Source organism: Entelurus aequoreus, linkage group LG27 (assembly GCF_033978785.1).
Source record: "Entelurus aequoreus isolate RoL-2023_Sb linkage group LG27, RoL_Eaeq_v1.1, whole genome shotgun sequence".
Lineage (NCBI taxonomy): Eukaryota > Metazoa > Chordata > Actinopteri > Syngnathiformes > Syngnathidae > Entelurus > Entelurus aequoreus.
Window position 1 is genome coordinate 6490948 of NC_084757.1, and position 21143 is coordinate 6512090.

At 45.8% G+C, this 21143-nt stretch overlaps 2 protein-coding genes across 4 annotated transcripts in view; one reads left to right on the forward strand and one right to left on the reverse strand.

Annotated features, from left to right (window-relative positions):
* Positions 1–11028, forward strand: part of akr1a1b (aldo-keto reductase family 1, member A1b (aldehyde reductase)) — a 16628-nt gene extending 5600 nt beyond the window's left edge. Inside the window, exons 3-9 of the mRNA XM_062038527.1 lie at positions 245–364; positions 438–589; positions 659–854; positions 3208–3407; positions 6615–6687; positions 9859–9945; positions 10060–11028. Of these exons, the coding sequence (XP_061894511.1) occupies positions 245–364; positions 438–589; positions 659–854; positions 3208–3407; positions 6615–6687; positions 9859–9945; positions 10060–10125 (894 nt within the window). The 3' untranslated portion in view covers positions 10126–11028. The remainder of the gene's footprint in view (positions 1–244; positions 365–437; positions 590–658; positions 855–3207; positions 3408–6614; positions 6688–9858; positions 9946–10059) is intronic.
* A 1449-nt stretch (positions 11029–12477) lies between these two features.
* Positions 12478–20958, reverse strand: lg27h19orf44 (linkage group 27 C19orf44 homolog). Of its 3 annotated transcripts, XM_062038578.1 has the most exons (11): positions 20838–20958; positions 18805–18894; positions 17960–18088; positions 14737–14843; positions 14305–14674; positions 14000–14246; positions 13843–13904; positions 13408–13771; positions 13277–13327; positions 13055–13212; positions 12489–12976 (listed from the first exon to the last, which is right to left on the reverse strand). In XM_062038578.1, the coding sequence occupies exons 2-11, from the start codon at positions 18880–18882 to the stop codon at positions 12947–12949; spliced, it is 1596 nt and encodes a 531-aa protein (XP_061894562.1). In that variant the 5' UTR covers positions 18883–18894; positions 20838–20958; the 3' UTR covers positions 12489–12946. The 3 variants fall into 3 exon arrangements, with proteins under 3 accessions (XP_061894563.1, XP_061894561.1, XP_061894562.1); XM_062038579.1 differs by having other exon boundaries at positions 12478–13212; positions 18020–18088; XM_062038577.1 differs by having other exon boundaries at positions 12483–13212.
* Between the last annotated feature and the right edge of the window lie 185 nt (positions 20959–21143).

The following is a 21143-nucleotide window of genomic DNA, read 5'->3' on the forward strand; positions in this document are numbered from 1 at the left end:
GTTTATGTCCAGGGTGGGATGGGTCCCTTATGATGTTTTGGGACTTTTTGAGGCACCTGGCAGTGTACACTTCATCTAGGGAGGGGAGAGTGTGTGTAACACGCCCTCCAGTGATAACACTACATGATATTTGCCACAATGGAGGTGATTATTATCTCAGAGGAGTGGCGTTTGTGCTTTGTTGCGATGACGGTCAGGACGTACAGCTCGTGATGCGTTTAAGTGTAAGCTTTGCGTGTCGCAGGTCAAGCAGGCCGTCTTGTGGGCCCTGCAGGCCGGGTACCGCCACATCGACTGCGCCGCCATTTACGGCAACGAGGCGGAGATCGGAGACGCCCTCCAGGAGACGCTGGACCACAACAACGTGAATGACAGCACCGTTTTGAAAGTGTTGTTTTTGAGGGGAGGCGGGGCTAACATGCGGCTGTGGCGTGCAGGCTCTGAGGCGAGAGGACGTGTTCGTCACGTCCAAGCTGTGGAACACGCGACATCACCCTGAGGACGTGGAGCCGGCGCTCCTACAAACCCTGAAGGACCTGCGGCTGGAATATTTGGACCTCTACCTGATCCACTGGCCACACGCCTTCCAGTGAGCAACCTCACTTCCTGTTATTTAGCCTCTGTCCTTTTCTTTGCAACATGTCCACCTCGCCTCTAGACGCGGAGACACACCTTTCCCCAAAAAGGAGGACGGCTCGGTGCTGTACGACCAGGTGGACTACAAGCTGACGTGGGCCGCCATGGAGAAGCTGGTGGGGAAGGGTTTGGTGCGCGCCATCGGCCTGTCCAACTTCAACAGCCGGCAGGTGGACGACATCCTGTCTGTGGCCAGCATTAAGCCCGCCGTCCTGCAGGTACGCCAACTCCTCTTTTTGCTCACTCACCTTTATTACGTCGTTAAAGTAACAGGACGTAACGTGAGCACCCTTTGGAAAAAAGAGGAACATTGAGGGAAAAAAAGATGACCATTTTTTATCAGCACAAAGTGCTGCCATGCAAACACGGAAAGAAAAAGACTACATTTCCTGCAATTGAGGAGCATTTGTACTGCATATTTCACCTTCAGATTTATTCTCATCCAACAACCTCTTTTGGCTGTCTTTTTCACATGCGCTGTACCACACCATTTGTTGTTGTTTTAGTAGATCATTTACTAACATTATTATTAGGGATGTCCGATAATGGCTTTTTGCCGATATCCGATATGCCGATATTGTCCAACTCTTTAATTACAGATACCGATATCAACCGATACCGATATCAACCGATATATACAGTCGTGGAATTAACACATTATTATGCCTAATTTGGACAACCAGGTATGGTGTAGATAAGGTACTTTTTTAAAAAATGAATCAAATAAAATAAGATAAATACATTAAAAACATTTTCTTGAATAAAAAAGAAAGTAAAACAATATAAAAACAGTTACATAGAAACTAGTAATGAATGAAAATGAGTAACATTAACTGTTAAAGGTTAGTACTATTAGTGGAGCAGCAGCACGCACAATCATGTGTGCTTACGGACTGTATCCCTTGCAGACTGTATTGATATATATTGATATATAATGTAGGAAGCAGAATGTTAATAACAGAAAGAAACAACCCTTTTGTGTGAATGAGTGTAAATGGGGGAGGGAGGTTTTTTGGGTTGGTGCACTAATTGTAAGTGTATCTTGTGTTTTTTATGTGGATTTAATCAATAAAAAAAAAACAAAAAACGATACTGATAATAAAAAAAAACGATACCGATAATTTCCGATATTACATTTTAACGCATTTATCGGCCGATAATATCGACATTATCGGACATCTCTAATTATTATCATTGAAAATTCTATAACTTGCTTGCAAAGAACTCAGAAAATATTTCCCATTGGCAACTCTATCCTGTAGCCACGCCCCCTCAGGTGATATACTTCCGGTGTCGTGACCTTTGTTAACAATCGGTCACGTCAACAATGTACCTTCTCACCGTCTACTAGTAAATACTCTACAACTACAACTGCTTTGGGAACTAACAGTGTTCGGATTGTAATCATCCATATGTGTATGTATGTATGATGTGTATATATATATATATATATATATATATATATATATATATATATATGTATATGTATATATGTATATATGTATGATGTAGGTATATACATGTCTGAATGTACTAGCAAGTGGTCTACATGACTGAATGTACTAGCAAGTGGTCTACATGACTGAATGTACTAGCAAGTGGTCTACATGACTGAATGTACTAGCAAGTGGTCTACATGTCTGAATGTACTAGCAAGTGGTCTACATGTCTGAATGTACTAGCAAGTGGTCTACATGTCTGAATGTACTAGCAAGTGGTCTACATGTCTGAATGTACTAGCAAGTGGTCTACATGACTGAATGTACTAGCAAGTGGTCTACATGTCTGAATGTACTAGCAAGTGGTCTACATGTCTGAATGTACTAGCAAGTGGTCTACATGACTGAATGTACTAGCAAGTGGTCTACATGACTGAATGTACTAGCAAGTGGTCTACATGTCTGAATGTACTAGCAAGTGGTCTACATGACTGAATGTACTAGCAAGTGGTCTACATGACTGAATGTACTAGCAAGTGGTCTACATGTCTGAATGTACTAGCAAGTGGTCTACATGACTGAATGTACTAGCAAGTGGTCTACATGTCTGAATGTACTAGCAAGTGGTCTACATGACTGAATGTACTAGCAAGTGGTCTACATGACTGAATGTACTAGCAAGTGGTCTACATGTCTGAATGTACTAGCAAGTGGTCTACATGTCTGAATGTACTAGCAAGTGGTCTACATGTCTGAATGTACTAGCAAGTGGTCTACATGACTGAATGTACTAGCAAGTGGTCTACATGACTGAATGTACTAGCAAGTGGTCTACATGTCTGAATGTACTAGCAAGTGGTCTACATGACTGAATGTACTAGCAAGTGGTCTACATGTCTGAATGTACTAGCAAGTGGTCTACATGACTGAATGTACTAGCAAGTGGTCTACATGACTGAATGTACTAGCAAGTGGTCTACATGACTGAATGTACTAGCAAGTGGTCTACATGTCTGAATGTACTAGCAAGTGGTCTACATGACTGAATGTACTAGCAAGTGGTCTACATGACTGAATGTACTAGCAAGTGGTCTACAAGCAGTGACTATGTTTGGGGGCGGGGGGGGAGCAGGTAGAGAGCCACCCCTACCTGGCCCAAGTCAAACTGCAGGCCCACTGCCGGGCCCGGGGCCTGGTGATGACGGCCTACAGCCCTCTTGGCTCCCCAGACCGTGCCTGGAAACATCCGGATGAACCCGTCCTGCTGGAAGAGAACGCCATTGCAGCGCTGGCCAACAAATACAAGAAGTCCCCCGCTCAGATCATCCTCAGGTGACCAGAACCGCTACTCTGCATGATATGATATGCTGTGATGTATAGGCCAACATTCATGCTCTCACCGTGTGATGTATAGGCCAACATTCATGCTCTCACCGTGTGATGTATAGGCCAACATTCATGTTCTCACCGTGTGATATATAGGCCAACATTCATGCTCTCACCGTGTGATGTATAGGCCAACATTCATGCTCTCACCGTGTGATGTATAGGCCAACATTCATGCTCTCACCGTGTGATGTATAGGCCAACATTCATGCTCTCACCGTGTGATGTATAGGCCAACATTCATGCTCTCACCGTGTGATGTATAGGCCAACATTCATGCTCTCACCGTGTGATGTATAGGCCAACATTCATGCTCTCACCGTGTGATGTATAGGCCAACATTCATGCTCTCACCGTGTGATGTATAGGCCAACATTCATGCTCTCACCGTGTGATGTATAGGCCAACATTCATGCTCTCACCGTGTAATGTATAGGCCAATATTCATGCTCTCACCGTGTGATGTATAGGCCAACATTCATGCTCTCACCGTGTGATGTATAGACCAACATTCATGCTCTCACCGTGTGATGTATAGGCCAACATTCATGCTCTTGCCGTGTGATGTATAGGCCAACATTCATGCTCTCACCGTGTGATGTATAGACCAACATTCATGCTCTCACCGTGTGATGTATAGACCAACATTCATGCTCTCACCGTGTGATGTATAGGCCAACATTCATGCTCTCACCGTGTGATATATAGACCAACATTCATGCTCTCACCGTGTGATGTATAGACCAACATTCATGCTCTCACCGTGTGATGTATAGACCGACATTCATGCTCTCACCGTGTGATGTATAGGCCGACATTCATGCTCTCACCGTGTGATGTATAGGCCGACATTCATGCTCTCACCGTGTGATGTATAGGCCGACATTCATGCTCTCACCGTGTGATGTATAGGCCGACATTCATGCTCTCACCGTGTGATGTATAGGCCAACATTCATGCTCTCACCGTGTGATGTATAGGCCGACATTCATGCTCTCACCGTGTGATGTATAGACCGACATTCATGCTCTCACCGTGTGATGTATAGACCGACATTCATGCTCTCACCGTGTGATGTATAGGCCAACATTCATGCTCTCACCGTGTGATGTATAGGCCAACATTCATGCTCTCACCGTGTGATGTATAGGCCAACATTCATGCTCTCACCGTGTGATGTATAGGCCAACATTCATGCTCTCACCGTGTGATGTATAGGCCAACATTCATGCTCTCACCGTGTGATGTATAGACCAACATTCATGCTCTCACCGTGTGATGTATAGGCCAACATTCATGCTCTCACCGTGTGATGTATAGGCCAACATTCATGCTCTCACCGTGTGATGTATAGACCAACATTCATGCTCTCACCGTGTGATGTATAGGCCAACATTCATGCTCTCACCGTGTGATGTATAGACCAACATTCATGTTCTCACCGTGTGAGGTATAGACCAACATTCATGCTCTCACCGTGTGATGTATAGGCCAACATTCATGCTCTCACCGTGTGATGTATAGGCCAACATTCATGCTCTCACCGTGTGATGTATAGACCAACATTCATGCTCTCACCGTGTGATGTATAGACCAACATTCATGCTCTCACCGTGTGATGTATAGGCCAACATTCATGCTCTCACCGTGTGATGTATAGACCAACATTCATGCTCTCACCGTGTGATGTATAGACCAACATTCATGCTCTCACCGTGTGATGTATAGGCCAACATTCATGCTCTCACCGTGTGATATATAGACCAACATTCATGCTCTCACCGTGTGATGTATAGACCAACATTCATGCTCTCACCGTGTGATGTATAGACCGACATTCATGCTCTCACCGTGTGATGTATAGGCCGACATTCATGCTCTCACCGTGTGATGTATAGGCCAACATTCATGCTCTCACCGTGTGATGTATAGGCCAACATTCATGCTCTCACCGTGTGATGTATAGACCAACATTCATGCTCTCACCGTGTGATGTATAGACCAACATTCATGCTCTCACCGTGTGATGTATAGGCCAACATTCATGCTCTCACCGTGTGATGTATAGACCAACATTCATGCTCTCACCGTGTGATGTATAGACCAACATTCATGCTCTCACCGTGTGATGTATAGGCCAACATTCATGCTCTCACCGTGTGATGTATAGGCCAACATTCATGCTCTCACCGTGTGATATATAGACCAACATTCATGCTCTCACCGTGTGATGTATAGACCAACATTCATGCTCTCACCGTGTGATGTATAGACCGACATTCATGCTCTCACCGTGTGATGTATAGGCCGACATTCATGCTCTCACCGTGTGATGTATAGGCCGACATTCATGCTCTCACCGTGTGATGTATAGGCCGACATTCATGCTCTCACCGTGTGATGTATAGGCCGACATTCATGCTCTCACCGTGTGATGTATAGGCCGACATTCATGCTCTCACCGTGTGATGTATAGGCCGACATTCATGCTCTCACCGTGTGATGTATAGGCCGACATTCATGCTCTCACCGTGTGATGTATAGACCGACATTCATGCTCTCACCGTGTGATGTATAGACCGACATTCATGCTCTCACCGTGTGATGTATAGGCCAACATTCATGCTCTCACCGTGTGATGTATAGGCCAACATTCATGCTCTCACCGTGTGATGTATAGGCCAACATTCATGCTCTCACCGTGTGATGTATAGGCCAACATTCATGCTCTCACCGTGTGATGTATAGACCAACATTCATGCTCTCACCGTGTGATGTATAGGCCAACATTCATGCTCTCACCGTGTGATGTATAGGCCAACATTCATGCTCTCACCGTGTGATGTATAGACCAACATTCATGCTCTCACCGTGTGATGTATAGGCCAACATTCATGCTCTCACCGTGTGATGTATAGACCAACATTCATGTTCTCACCGTGTGAGGTATAGACCAACATTCATGCTCTCACCGTGTGATGTATAGGCCAACATTCATGCTCTCACCGTGTGATGTATAGGCCAACATTCATGCTCTCACCGTGTGATGTATAGACCAACATTCATGCTCTCACCGTGTGATGTATAGACCAACATTCATGCTCTCACCGTGTGATGTATAGGCCAACATTCATGTGTTCCCTGTGTGCACAGGTGGCAGACGCAGCGTGGTGTGGTGACCATCCCCAAAAGCGTGACAGAGTCGCGTATCCAAGAGAATATTGAGGTGAGCAGGGATGTAACTTGTCACAGTATGACATCATCACAGTATTGAGGCCACGGAATGATATTATTGTCCAATTGATTATTGATTATACTCTATGTCTATGTATATAAAAAAGATGCCATAGTTGAAATATATGAAACAGAAGATGTTCCTGCACAATTCTTTGCACGTAAAATACATGTTAATTAGGGATGTCTGATAATGGCCTTTTGCCGATATCCGATATTGTCCAACTCTTAATTACCGATACCGATATCAACCGATACGGATATATACAGTCGTGGAATTAACACATTATTATGATTCAGGAGGAACAGTGTGGTTTTGGTCCTGGTGGTGGAACTGTGGACCAGCTCTATACTCTGGGCAGGGTCCTTGAGGGTGCATGGGAGTTAGCCCAACCAGTCTATCTGTGCTTTGTGGACTTGGAGAAGGCATTCCACAGTCCTGTGGGGAGTGCTCAGAGAGTATGGGGTATCGGACTGTCTGATTGTGGCGGTCCGCTCCCTGTATGATCAGTGCCAGAACTTGGTCCACTCCCTGTATGATCAGTGTCAGAACTTGGTCCACTCCCTGTATGATCAGTGCCAGAGCTTGGTCTACTCCCTGTATGATCAGTGTCAGAACTTGGTCCACTCCCTGTATGATCAGTGCCAGAACTTGGTCCACTCCCTGTATGATCAGTGTCAGAGCTTGGTCCACTCCCTGTATGATCAGTGCCAGAACTTGGTCCACTCCCTGTATGATCAGTGTCAGAGCTTGGTCTACTCCCTGTATGATCAGTGTCAGAACTTGGTCCACTCCCTGTATGATCAGTGTCAGAGCTTGGTCCACTCCCTGTATGATCAGTGTCAGAACTTGGTCCACTCCCTGTATGATCAGTGTCAGAGCTTGGTCTACTCCCTGTATGATCAGTGTCAGAACTTGGTCCACTTCCTGTATGATCAGTGTCAGAGCTTGGTCCACTCCCTGTATGATCAGTGTCAGAGCTTGGTCCACTCCCTGTATGATCAGTGTCAGAACTTGGTCCACTCCCTGTATGATCAGTGTCAGAACTTGGTCCACTCCCTGTATGATCAGTGTCAGAGCTTGGTCCACTCCCTGTATGATCAGTGTCAGAGCTTGGTCCACTCCCTGTATGATCAGTGTCAGAACTTGGTCCACTCCCTGTATGATCAGTGTCAGAGCTTGGTCCACTCCCTGTATGATCAGTGTCAGAACTTGGTCCACTCCCTGTATGATCAGTGTCAGAGTTTGGTCCACTCCCTGTATGATCAGTGTCAGAGCTTGGTCCGCATTGCCGGCAGTAAGTCGGACACGTTTCCAGTGAGGGTTGGACTCCGCCAAGGCTGCCCTTTGTCACCCATTCTGTTCAGAACTTTTATGGACAGAATTTCTAGGCGCAGTCGAGGCGTTGAGGGGATCCGGTTTGGTGGCTGCAGGATTAGGTCTCTGCTTTTTGCACATGATGTGGTCCTGATGGCTTCATCTGGCCAGGATCTTCAGCTCTCACTGGATCGGTTCGCAGCCGAGTGTGAAGCGACTGGGATGAGAATCAGCACCTCCAAGTCCGAATCCATGGTTCTCGCCCGGAAAAGGGTGGAGTGCCATCTCCAGGTTGGGGAAGAGATCTTGCCCTAAGTGGAGGCGTTCAAGTACCTAGGAGTCTTGTTCATGGGTGATGGAAGAGTGGATGGTGAGATCAACAGGCGGATCGGTGCGGCGTCTTCAGTAATGCAGACGCTGTATCGATCCGTTGTGGTGAAGAAGGAGCTGAGCCGGAAGGCAAAGCTCTCAATTTACCGGTCGATCTACATCGCCCCGCTGCTGCTCCTCCACATGGAGAGGAGCCAGATGAGGCGGTTCGGGCATCTGCTCAGGATGCCACCCGAACGCCTCCCTAGGGAGGTGTTTAGGGCACGTCCGACCGGTAGGAGGCCACGGGGAAGACCCAGGACACGTTGGGAAGACTACGTCTCCCGGCTGGCCTGGGAACGCCTTGGGATCCCCCGGGAGGAGCTGGACCAAGTGGCTGGGGAGAGGGAAGTCTGGGCTTCCCTGCTCAGGCTGCTGCCCCCGCGACCCCACCTGGGATTAGCGGAAGAAGATGGATGGATGGATAATGTAAAGACTTCATAAATTGATGCTTAGCTCCGCTGACTTCAAATATATTTCCTGGGTTTACGAGGTGACGACTTGCCTAAGGTGCAGCAGCTGGGATAGACTCCCCCCAAGCTTTTCAGTTTACACTTATTTCCGTCACACGTCACAGCATTATTGTGAAAACTTTGAAGCCAAAATAACGCCGCATGGACAATATCGTTACATTCCTAAAAAATGTTATTGACACTGCGGCAAAGACGGTGTCGATGATGTGACGGCGGGGGTTTGACGGTGCTGATGATGTGACGGCGGGGGTTTGACGGTGCTGATGATGTGACGGCGGGGGTTTGACGGTGCTGATGATGTGACGGCGGGGGTTTGACGGTACCGATGATGTGACGGCGGGGGTTTGACGGTACCGATGATGTGACGGCGGGGGTTTGACGGTGCCGATGATGTGACGGCGGGGGTTTGACGGTGCCGATGATGTGACGGCGGGGGTTTGACGGTACCGATGATGTGACGGCGGGGGTTTGACGGTGCCGATGATGTGACGGCGGGGGTTTGACGGTGCCGATGATGTGACGGCGGGGGTTTGACGGTGCTGATGATGTGACGGCGGGGGTTTGACGGTGCCGATGATGTGACGGCGGGGGTTTGACGGTGCCGATGATGTGACGGCGGGGGTTTGACGGTGCTGATGATGTGACGGCGGGGGTTTGACGGTACCGATGATGTGACGGCGGGGGTTTGACGGTGCCGATGATGTGACGGCGGGGGTTTGACGGTACCGATGATGTGACGGCGGGGGTTTGACGGTGCCGATGATGTGACGGCGGGGGTTTGACGGTGCCGATGATGTGACGGCGGGGGTTTGACGGTACCGATGATGTGACGGCGGGGGTTTGACGGTGCTGATGATGTGACGGCGGGGGTTTGACGGTGCTGATGATGTGACGGCGGGGGTTTGACGGTGCTGATGATGTGACGGCGGGGGTTTGACGGTGCTGATGATGTGACGGCGGGGGTTTTGACGGTGCTGATGATGTGACGGCGGGGGTTTGTCAGGTGTTTGACTTCACGCTGGAGGCAGAGGAGATGAGCGGCATCGCGGCGCTGAATAAAGACTGGCGCTACATCGTTCCTATGGTCCAGGTAAGTACGCCACTTCATTGGTAGGATTCTGCTTGTTGAAGTAAACGCACGTCACATGAGGCCGTGAGTACAAAAAAAATTCAATGACGTCTTTGTGAGTTCTCCGTATTGCAGGTGGACGGGAAGCAAGTTCCTCGGGATGCGGGACATCCTCATTACCCGTTTAATGACCCTTACTGAGGGATTTGTGCCTTCACGTGGCCCCCAAAACTGCCCCTGCCAAAAAACACACCCTCCTTGTCTCATGGTTGGTTGTGGTGGAGGACAATCTTTTTTTGATGAATGAACAGGTGGTCACTTCCTGTTTACGTCTTACTTAAAGGGCAACTGCACTTTTTTTTTTTAGGAATTTTGTCTTTCGTTCACAATTCTTATGAGACAAGAACATGTTTTTTTTAAATGCATTCTAATTTGTTATGATCGTCTCCTTCTAGGTGGCTAGCAATGAAGCTAATGGGAGCAATCCATGCTGCTTCTAAACCAATTTTAAAAATGCAGCCAAAAAACGACAATACTTCATTTATGTTCGGCAAGCTGTTAATTACTAAACTGCAGCAACGTTGTTATTGTAAGAGCGAACACTGAGGACCTGTTTATTTAGCGTAGTATCACATCGTCTTGCTAAGCCGTAAGATCGCCTCTGTGCCAACACATGAAGAGATTTAGAGTTTTTAATGCACAAAACAATGCGATGGGACACAAATATGTACGGACTGAAAAACATGAGCTATTATATTACAGTATACAGTAAGTACTAGCCCACGTTCCATTTGTACAAGCTCGACACTTGTACTAACAAGCTGCGTGTATCATGATCAATATTCTAGTGACTCACTCCATGGACATTTGTCTGTTTTTTCCAGTTTATTTTGGGTAAGCACACCATTTATGTCTGCATAGCTCGGCTCCAATTTCCACATTTGCAGTTTCAAGTCACGCTGGTCTCCACTCTCTCGGCTTCCGTCTGATCCAACGTTTCACCCTTCCTTCGTGCTTGATAAGCCTCTTTACCCAGTACCGTAATTTCCGGACTATAAGCCGCTACTTTTTCCCCTCGTTCTGGTCCCTGCGGCTTATACAAGGGTGCGGCTTATTTACGGCCTGTTCTTCTCCGACACCCACGAAGAGGATTTTGGTGGTTTTAGTACGCAGGAGGAAGACGATGACACAATGATTAAAGACTGACTTTTCATATACCGGTAGGCTGGTTATTTTGATAACGTACAGGCGAGCACTTTGTATTACTTTGCAGCGTTGTATTATTTGTACTCTGCACGAATGCTGTTCGCCATGTCAAAGATGTGAAAGTTTGATTGAATGATTGAAAGGTTTATTGTTAATAAATGGGACGCTTTGCGTTCCCAAACAGTCATCTCTGTCCCGACAATCCCCTCCGTGGTAGCAGGAACCCCTATATACTACGCTAATTACACATCAAAACCCTGCGGCTTATAGTCGGGTGCGCCTTATATATGGAGCAATCTGTATTTTCCCCTAAATTTAGCTGGTGCGGCTTTTAGTCAGGTGCGGCTTATAGTCCGGAAATTACAGTAGTTTGTTCCCCGCATATTCAGCTTCAAAAATAGCCGTCATCATCGTCTACTTCGAAGTCTGGCACGATTAGAACAAATACGTGATTGTTTCCGGAAGTCAGAAGTCCATTGTTGTGGGCACGGACATTAATGCACAAAAGAAATAAGTTCCGGTAATGTTTTAAATGACCTAAGTAAGGTAAATATTGTACATATTGTTATGAAATTGTCTGTTACTAAATTATATACAGTACAGGACAAAAGTTTGGACACACCTTCTTCTCATTCAATGTTTATTTTCATGACTATTTACATTGTAGATTGTCACATCAAAACTATGAAAGAACACATGTGGAGTTATGTACTTAACAAAAAAAGCTGAAATAACTGAAAACATGTTTTATATTCTACTTTCTTCAAAATAGCCACCCTTTGCTCTGATTACTGCTTTGCACACTCTTGGCATTTTTTCATGAGCTTCAAGAGGTAGTCACCTGAAATGGTTTTCCATTCACAGGTGTCATAGTTTTAATGTGACAATCTCTAATGTAAATAGTCATGAAAATAAAGAAAAGACATTGAATGAGAAGAAGGTGTGTCCAAACTTTTGTCCTGTACTGTGTATACAAAGATTGATGGAGGGGTTTGAAGGCTACAATGGTGACTCCCAAGCCATTTTTTTGTTTTTAGAATCCTTTAAAAAAAAAGTTACTTTCTTACGTAAGTACCGTAATTTCCGGACTATAAGCCGCACCAGCTAAATTTAGGGGAAAATACAGATTGCTCCATATATAAGCCGCACCCGACTATAAGCCGCAGGGTTTAGATGTGTAATTAGCGTAGTATATAGGGGTTCCTGCTACCACGGAGGGGATTGTCAGGACAGAGATGACTGTTTGGGAACGCAAAGCGTCCCATTTATTAACAATAAATCTTTCAATCATTCAATCAAACTTTCACATCTTTGACATGGCGAACAGCATTCGTGCAGAGTACAAATAATACAACGGTGCAAAGTAATACAAAGTGCTCGCCTGTACGTTATCAAAATAACCAGCCTACCGGTATATGAAAAGTCAGTCTTTAATCATTGTGTCATCGTCTTCCTCCTGCGTACTAAAACCACCCAAATCCTCTTTGTCGGTGTCGGAGAAGAACAGGCCGTAAATAAGCCGCACCCTTGTATAAGCCGCAGGGACCAGAACGAGGGGAAAAAGTAGCGGCTTATAGTCCGGAAATTACGGTATTGTGAATGATAGACAAAATTCCAAAAAAGTGCAGTTCCCTTTGAGGCAACTGGTGAAAAATAGATGTGGATTTAATACTGTGATGCTGATCACAATTTGTAATAAAAAAGTCAATACAATTTGACACAAGTTGTGTATGAAATGAATGGGAGCTCCGTCAGATGTGTCCTTCAGTTCTGTCCTGGTTTGACATCCAAGAAGACGTGTCAAAGTCTTCCACTGTCACTCAGGCTGTGTGTGGTCACGGATGTACTAGGAGGGGAAACAAGAAGACATTTTGTCTGGTCCATGCAAGAACACTGCTACACCCTGCTTGGGACTGTGGGTTACCTGCACGGTGTCCTCCAAAGTGGCGTATCTGTAGCTGGGCGGTCCGAGGCTCTGCAGCAGGCTGGCGTGCTGATGCCGGCTGCTTTCGATGAAGCGTCGCGTCATGGCGAGCTGCTGTCTCAGCATGTTGTTGAACGTCAACATGTCGGGCCGGACGCCTGCAGGAAGGCGGAGACACGTGAGATCGCCTCGCACAAGTATTACTACTTTTCTGCTTCTCACCTTCTGGAGGAGCCGTGGAGGGGGAGGAGTAAGCCACGCCCACTGCAGGTCCTGAAGGAGGTTGGTAGGCGGAGCCAGAAATGAGAAAACTGGTTCGCCAAAGTAATTTACTTCCTGTCTGAGGGACTAACCTGGGAACCAGAGAGTGTGCGCGTCTGTCTGTGCCGCCACATCTTTGAAGTGGTTGCTAGGCGACGACGAGGACCTGGACTCACTGCTGGGAAACCTGTGACTGGTACCTGACGTCCGCAAGGTGCGGGAGTTTGTGGAGTCTGAAAAGGTGCTGGACAAGTCTTCCGTCCTCACCCAGGACGCGTCTAAACAGTCCTCCACCTCCTCGCCTATTGACAGGTGCTCTGACACCTGGCTACTGATGACGTCATCGCCCACCTCCTTTCTGCTGGCGCTCTCAAAGTCGCTTTCGTAGTCCGCCGCTCGCTGGCCGCTCGGCGAAGTAGGAAGCGGGCCCGCATGCTCGCCCTCCGCCTGGTGGCTCTGAAGGACGCACAGCAACGGCGTTAACATGACGAGACCTCCTTCCAGTGGCATGTTCTCCGAGGCGGCACCTGGGCTCCTTCAGTGGCCGGCTCAAGATCGTCTAATGTCATCACATTGATCTCAAAGTCGGCTGTAGAAAAAGGACAATGCAACATTAAGGGCGTGTGTGTGTGTGTGTGTGTGTGTGTGTGTGTGTGTGTGTGTGTGTGTGTGTGTGTGTCTCACATTGGGACGAGACCGAGCTGGCCTCACTGGGGGGGACGTCCGCCTTGGATCCAACAGGAAAGAGTTCTTCCAGAGAGAGGATCTCCTCCGGAGCCGACCTGGAGGAGTCCGAGCGTGTTGGACTTGGGGAGGGGAGGAGGCGGACCTCCAATGTTGGTCTTCTCAGAGGAGGAGAGCTGGATGATGGACTGCCTCCAGAGTGGGGAGGAGACGGGGAGACAGACTTCAGGTCTCTTCTGGTCAGCGTCTGTTGGAAAAAAGGAAAGTGACAAAAAGTTTTGAAGGCAAACAGGAATAAACACTACCAGGCCTGCTCTGCTCCTGAAGGAAGAGCTGATCCACTTCTCGTCCGGTGGACAGTCCTCCACATGGTTCTTCACATCCTCATCACTTTTCTCAGTCTGAGGTGAGCTCTCTGGGGGTGAGGATCCACCACCTTCATGCGAGTCCTCTGGAGGTCCAATTGGTCTTTTCTTCACTTCGCCTTGACTGCTGGGCGGTGACCCGGAGGACACAGGAGCTACCTCTTGGCCATCAGAGGGCGAGGAAAGGTCCACATCAGAACTTGGACTATGGATCTGGTCCAGAGGTTCTGGCTCTTGGTGACGGCTGTAGAACTGACTCTCAATCTGAGCGAGCTTCCTTAAAGCGGACGTCTGGGACTTGGACAACAACCTGCAGCATTTAATAGGTCAGATTGACTGGCATCTTGTTAGGCTCCTCCCACATGAACACACCTGTCATCATGTGACTGCTGCCTCACAGGTGATTGGCTGCTGGGGGGAGGAGGCGGCCTCTTCAAGAACCTGCTGCCTCCCCCCACGGGGCTCTGAGGTCGGGAAGCCTAAAAATAGAAATGAGATTTCTAACTCTTTGAAGGGATACTAATCTTGAGTTGTTCAAAAGACTGGCTCGTTATTTTAGTTGTTTTTCATTTTTAATCAAGGAAACAATCACTAGTATCATTTAAGATGTAGATCAGAATAATTTACATAACAAATATTACTTAATAATTAAAAAATATTGGCTATAAATGTTGTTCTTTTGGTTTTCATTGTAAACATTCCATAAAACGGTGCCTTATTTTTAGTGACATAACTTGTTACAATTTTCCCTCACCTAAAAAAAAGTGTAGTTTTTAACAATATATATATATATATATGTGTGTGTATGTATATATATATATACACTACTGTTCAAAAGTTTGGGGTCACCCAAACAATTTAGTGGAATAGCCTTCATTTCTAAGAACAAGAATAGACTGTCGAGTTTCAGATGAAAGTTCTCTTTTTCTGGCCATTTTGAGCGTTTAATTGACCCCACAAATGTGATGCTCCAGAAACTCAATCTGCTCCAAGGAAGGTCAGTTTTGTAGCTTCTGTAACGAGCTAAAGTGTTTTCAGATGTGTGAACATGATTGCACAAGGGTTTTCTAATCATCAATTAGCCTTCTGAGCCAATGAGCAAACACATTGTACCATTAGAACACTGGAGTGATAGTTGCTGGAAATGGGCCTCTATACACCTATGTAGATATTGCACCAAAAAGCAGACATTTGCAGCTAGAATAGTCATTTACCACATTAGCAATGTATAGAGTGTATTTCTGTAAAGTTAAGACTAGTTTAAAATTATCTTTATTGAAAAGTACAGTGCTTTTCCTTCAAAAATAAGGACATTTACATGTGACCCCAAACTTTAACGCTAGTGTATTTATTACAAATAAAATGCAATTTAATATAAAAAATGCCTGCAACTTGAAAGTTCCCGGTTCGATCCCCAGCTTCTGCCATCCAGAGCAGATGGCTTATTTATGAGTGCGTATGTATAATATTTTTGGCCACTGTAACAAAACAGTGACATTGTGTTGGAATATAGGAAAATAAAACACTGTACTTAAATAATCAAATACAATTTATTGCACATACATACACAACATTGTACTAAAATAAATACCAAATACAGTCGGATTAAATGAAAATGTACTGAAAAGCATCCATCCATTTTCTACTGCTTGTCCTTTTCTGGGTAGCTTAGGGTGCTGGAGCCTATCTCAGCTGCATTCGGGCGGAAGGCGGGGTACACCCTGGACAAGTCACCACCTCATCACAGATAGACAGACAACATTCACACTCACATTCACACACTAGGTATATGTGCAGTGGTCCCCAACCACTGGGCCGCGGCACCAATTGGTAGCGGGCCGCACAAAAAAAATAAATATAAAAAATATATATATATATTAATGCAACATAAACACAATATCTACATTATATATCAATACAGTCTGCAGGGATACAGTCCGTAAGCACACATGATTGTATTTCTTTATGAAAAAAATAAAATACCCCCCGGGACAAATTTTCAAGCGTTGACCGGTCCGCAGCTACAAAAAGGTTGGGGACCACTGGTATAGTGTACATATTAAGTGATATTTAATTTATTCGTTGGGGACCACTGGTATAGTGTACATATTAAGTGATATTTAATTTATTCTTTGGTGTGCCACTAGAGGGAGTCCTCATACCACAGTTTAAGAATAAACGGTGGTTCTAAACTTTTTTCACCAAGTACCATCTAAGAACACTCCCAAGTACCCAGGGCCGGCCCGTGGCATAGGCCGTATAGGCAAATGCTAAGGGCGCCGTCCATCAGGGGGCGCCACGCCAGTGCCACAAATGTTGGAGAAAAAGAAAAAAAAAGTTGGTACTATTATTTCTAAATACAAAAAATAACCCCACGTTAATTAAAATGCAAAGTAAAGCCTATTTAATAGAAATATTATTTGCCACAGCATTGTGCCCCCCCTCCCCCGCACGGTGCGCCCCCTACCTTCCCGTATGACTCTCTTTGGACGTCACCACATCAAAAAAATCAACACAAGATGTCAAAACGGCCAAAACTGTCAGGTGCCCAGGGAAGAGAAAAGAAGAGGAGAAACGAGAAAAATACAGAGGTAGCAGGTAGGTAACGTTAGCCTACATGAAATTATTTGTCTTGATAGTAACCTGGCTTTTTAGCATTAAGCTAATGTTACATAATTCGGCAATTGCTAATCAATAAATAGCTAGTTCTGTTTTAATGTCGGGTTAATATTGTGGAGGGGGCTAATTGTTATGGAAAATAATAATGTAACGTTAGGTAATTACAGTACTCCCACCTTACATTCCTCAGGGACATTTGTTTTAGATCTTTTAAGCAGGTGTTTTTTGTTGACATTGTTATTGCCTTCTGGTTAGCTAATGTTTGCTCTGCAGGTAATAGTCACTTTTCCACCCCTTTATATATTAGGTATAGTTGTAAGCCTAGTTGTTAAAGTGCACATCATTAATGTTAATTAAGCAATATCACATGAGAGGGAATGCATTTTTTTTAATTTGAGCACTGCTGTGATTCGGTTAAAGATAATCATAACATAACATTCTCATATAATATGTTAATTTGCTTTCTTTAAGTAAAAAAAAGGTCAAAGACAAAGCTATTCGGTTTCTTGTGAGTATATACACTTCACTGCCGACGTGGGGGGGCGCCACCTAAAATCTTGCCTAGGGCGCCAGATTGGTTAGGGCCAGGCCTGCAAGTACCACCATAATGACCAACATTCAAATATAGTAGCATAATAGGCCTATATTTTCATTAAAAACAAGGCAGATGTTGTAATGTAATATTTAATATTTTTGGCCTCAGTAATATTGCACACCGTTTGAACAGTAACACTTGGTTTGAATGAAGGAAAATAAAACACTGTACTTTAATGAAGTTATTCTTTGGTGTACCACTAGGTGGAGCCTGTACCACAGTTGGAGAATCACTGCTTCAGTGAGTGAGCAACTACTGACACTAAACAGCATCCTTGCTCAGCTTTCACTTTAAAAGAGCCGTTCAAAAGACTCAATTTGTTCACCAACGTCACATCAATTTGAATAGTCCCTTCACACTCAGTCTTATTTGGATGTTTACCTCTACTTGCTGGCTCATCTCAGGCCCAGTAGCTCCACGGACTTCTGATGGGGAACTCACCTGGGACACATCACTCAAGTCTGACATGGCCTGATGGCTATCTGGTGCAGCGTGGCGGCTGTTGGCGTCCTGTGAGGAAACGAGGGAAGAGCAGAGGAGTGAGGAAACGAGGGAAGAGCAGAGGAGTGAGGAAACGAGGGGAGAGCAGAGGAGTGAGGAAACGAGGGAAGAGCAGAGGAGTGAGGAAACGAGGGAAGAGCAGAGGAGTGAGGAAACGAGGGAAGAGCAGAGGAGTGAGGAAACGAGGGGAGAGCAGAGGAGTGAGGAAACGAGGGAAGAGCCGAGGAGTGAGGAAACGAGGGAAGAGCAGAGGAGTGAGGAAACGAGGGAAGGGCAGAGGAGTGAGGAAACGAGGGAAGTGCAGAGGAGTGAGGAAACGAGGGAAGAGCAGAGGAGTGAGGAAACGAGGGAAGAGCAGAGGAGTGAGGAAACGAGGGAAGAGCAGAGGAGTGAGGAAACGAGGGGAGAGCAGAGGAGTGAGGAAACGAGGGAAGAGCAGAGGAGTGAGGAAGTGAGGGAAGAGCAGAGGAGTGAGGAAACGAGGGCAGAGCAGAGGAGTGAGGAAACGAGGGAAGAGCAGAGGAGTGAGGAAACGAGGGGAGAGCAGAGGAGTGAGGGAAGAGCAGAGGAGTGAGGAAACGAGGGAAGAGCAGAGGAGTGAGGAAACGAGGGAAGAGCAGAGGAGTGAGGAAACGAGGGAAGAGCAGAGGAGTGAGGAAGTGAGGGAAGAGCAGAGGAGTGAGGAAGTGAGCTGAGACATCACAATGATGTGCTGACTGACTGACCGCTGCTCGGCTGCTTTTAGCCCACAGAAGTGCCTGAGCACGCTCCAGAGCCTCACTTCTGCCACCTCGTCTCCACATCTTGTCCTCAGCCTGCAACACATCACAACACTTGTCTTTCACTGCATCACAACACTGCTCTTTCACTGCATCACAACACGTGTCTTTCACTGCATCACAACACTGCTCTTTCACTGCATCACAACACTGCTCTTTCACTGCATCACAACACTTGTCTTTCACTGCATCACAACACTTGTCTTTCACTGCATCACAACACTGCTCTTTCACTGCATCACAACACTGCTCTTTCACTGCATCACAACACTTGTCTTTCACTGCATCACAACACTTGTCTTTCACTGCATCACAACACTGCTCTTTCACTGCATCACAACACTGCTCTTTCACTGCATCACAACACTTGTCTTTCACTGCATCACAACACTTGTCTTTCACTGCATCACAACACTGCTCTTTCACTGCATCACAACACTGCTCTTTCACTGCATCACAACACTTGTCTTTCACTGCATCACAACACTGCTCTTTCACTGCATCACAACACTTGTCTTTCACTGCATCACAACACTTGTCTTTCACTGCATCACAACACTGCTCTTTCACTGCATCACAACACTTGTCTTTCACTGCATCACAACACTGCTCTTTCACTGCATCACAACACGTGTCTTTCACTGCATCACAACACTGCTCTTTCACTGCATCACAACACGTGTCTTTCACTGCATCACAACACTGCTCTTTCACTGCATCACAACACGTGTCTTTCACTGCATCACAACACTGCTCTTTCACTGCATCACAACACGTGTCTTTCACTGCATCACAACACTGCTCTTTCACTGCATCACAACACTTGTCTTTCACTGCATCACAACACTGCTCTTTCACTGCATCACAACACGTGTCTTTCACTGCATCACAACACTGCTCTTTCACTGCATCACAACACGTGTCTTTCACTGCATCACAACACTTGTCTTTCACTGCATCACAACACTTGTCTTTCACTGCATCACAACACTTGTCTTTCACTGCATCACAACACTTGTCTTTCACTGCATCACAACACTTGTCTTTCGCTGCATCACAACACTGCTCTTTCACTGCATCACAACACTTGTCTTTCACTGCATCACAACACTTGTCTTTCACTGCATCACAACACTGCTCTTTCACTGCATCACAACATTTGTCTTTCACTGCATCACAACACTTGTCTTTCACTGCATCACAACACTTGTCTTTCACTGCATCACAACACTCGTGTTTGTTTCTGTTTAATCAATTTGATTGATTGATTGATTGTGTTTGTTTGTGTTTAACTGCATCACCACACAACAGTTGTGTTTCACTGCATCACAACACTCGTGTTTGTTTCTGTTTAATCAATTTGATTGATTGATTGATTGTGTTTGTTTGTGTTTAACTGCATCACCACACAACAGTTGTGTTTCACTGCATCACAACACTTGTTTGTTTCTGTTTCACTGCATCACAACTCAACACTTGTTTCACTGCATCACAACACTTGATTGTTTATGTTTCACTGTATCACAACACTTGTTTTTAACTTCATCACAACACATGTGTGTGTCACAACATGGACAACTAACTTCAACACAACACTTGTGTATCTGTGTGTGTCACACAACGTGGACAACTAACTTGATCACAACACAACACTTGTGTGTTTGTCACACAACGTGGACAACTAACTTGATCACAACACAACACTTGTGTGTTTGTCACACAACGTGGACAACTAACTTGATCACAACACAGCACTTGTGTGTTTGTGTGTGTGTCTGCGTGTGTGTGTGTGTGCGTGTGTGTGTCTGCGTGCGTGTGTGTGTGTGTGTTTGTCTCCCTGCTGCGGCTAGCTAGCGAGCTAGCTCAGCTAAAACAAGAGCTGTAAGTGCCATTGACCTTCATAACATTTCCAATGGTTGGTAGTTGAGACTAAAAGTGAAGTAGAAGTAAGTATAAATAAATATAAATATAAATATTACCACTTTAAAGCACTCAGGCGTCCTTCGTCTCCATGGTAGGTGTTCTTCCTGGTGGTGAGACCACTTGATGTAGTTGTGTTGATTAGCGCCACCTTCTGCTCAGGAGGAGGAAGTACATCACGTGACTTCCGCTAACAGAAGATGTGGCAGAGGCAGTGCTTCACCTCGCCACCAGGGGGGGGGGGGGGGGGGGGGGTAAAAGCTTAACCATGAGATGTTCAAAAACCAAGTCATAAAATAAGTTTGAATAATTCTCTTTTGGTCTATGGAATTTGATCTATATGTTCATCGTTTTCATGCGGAAAA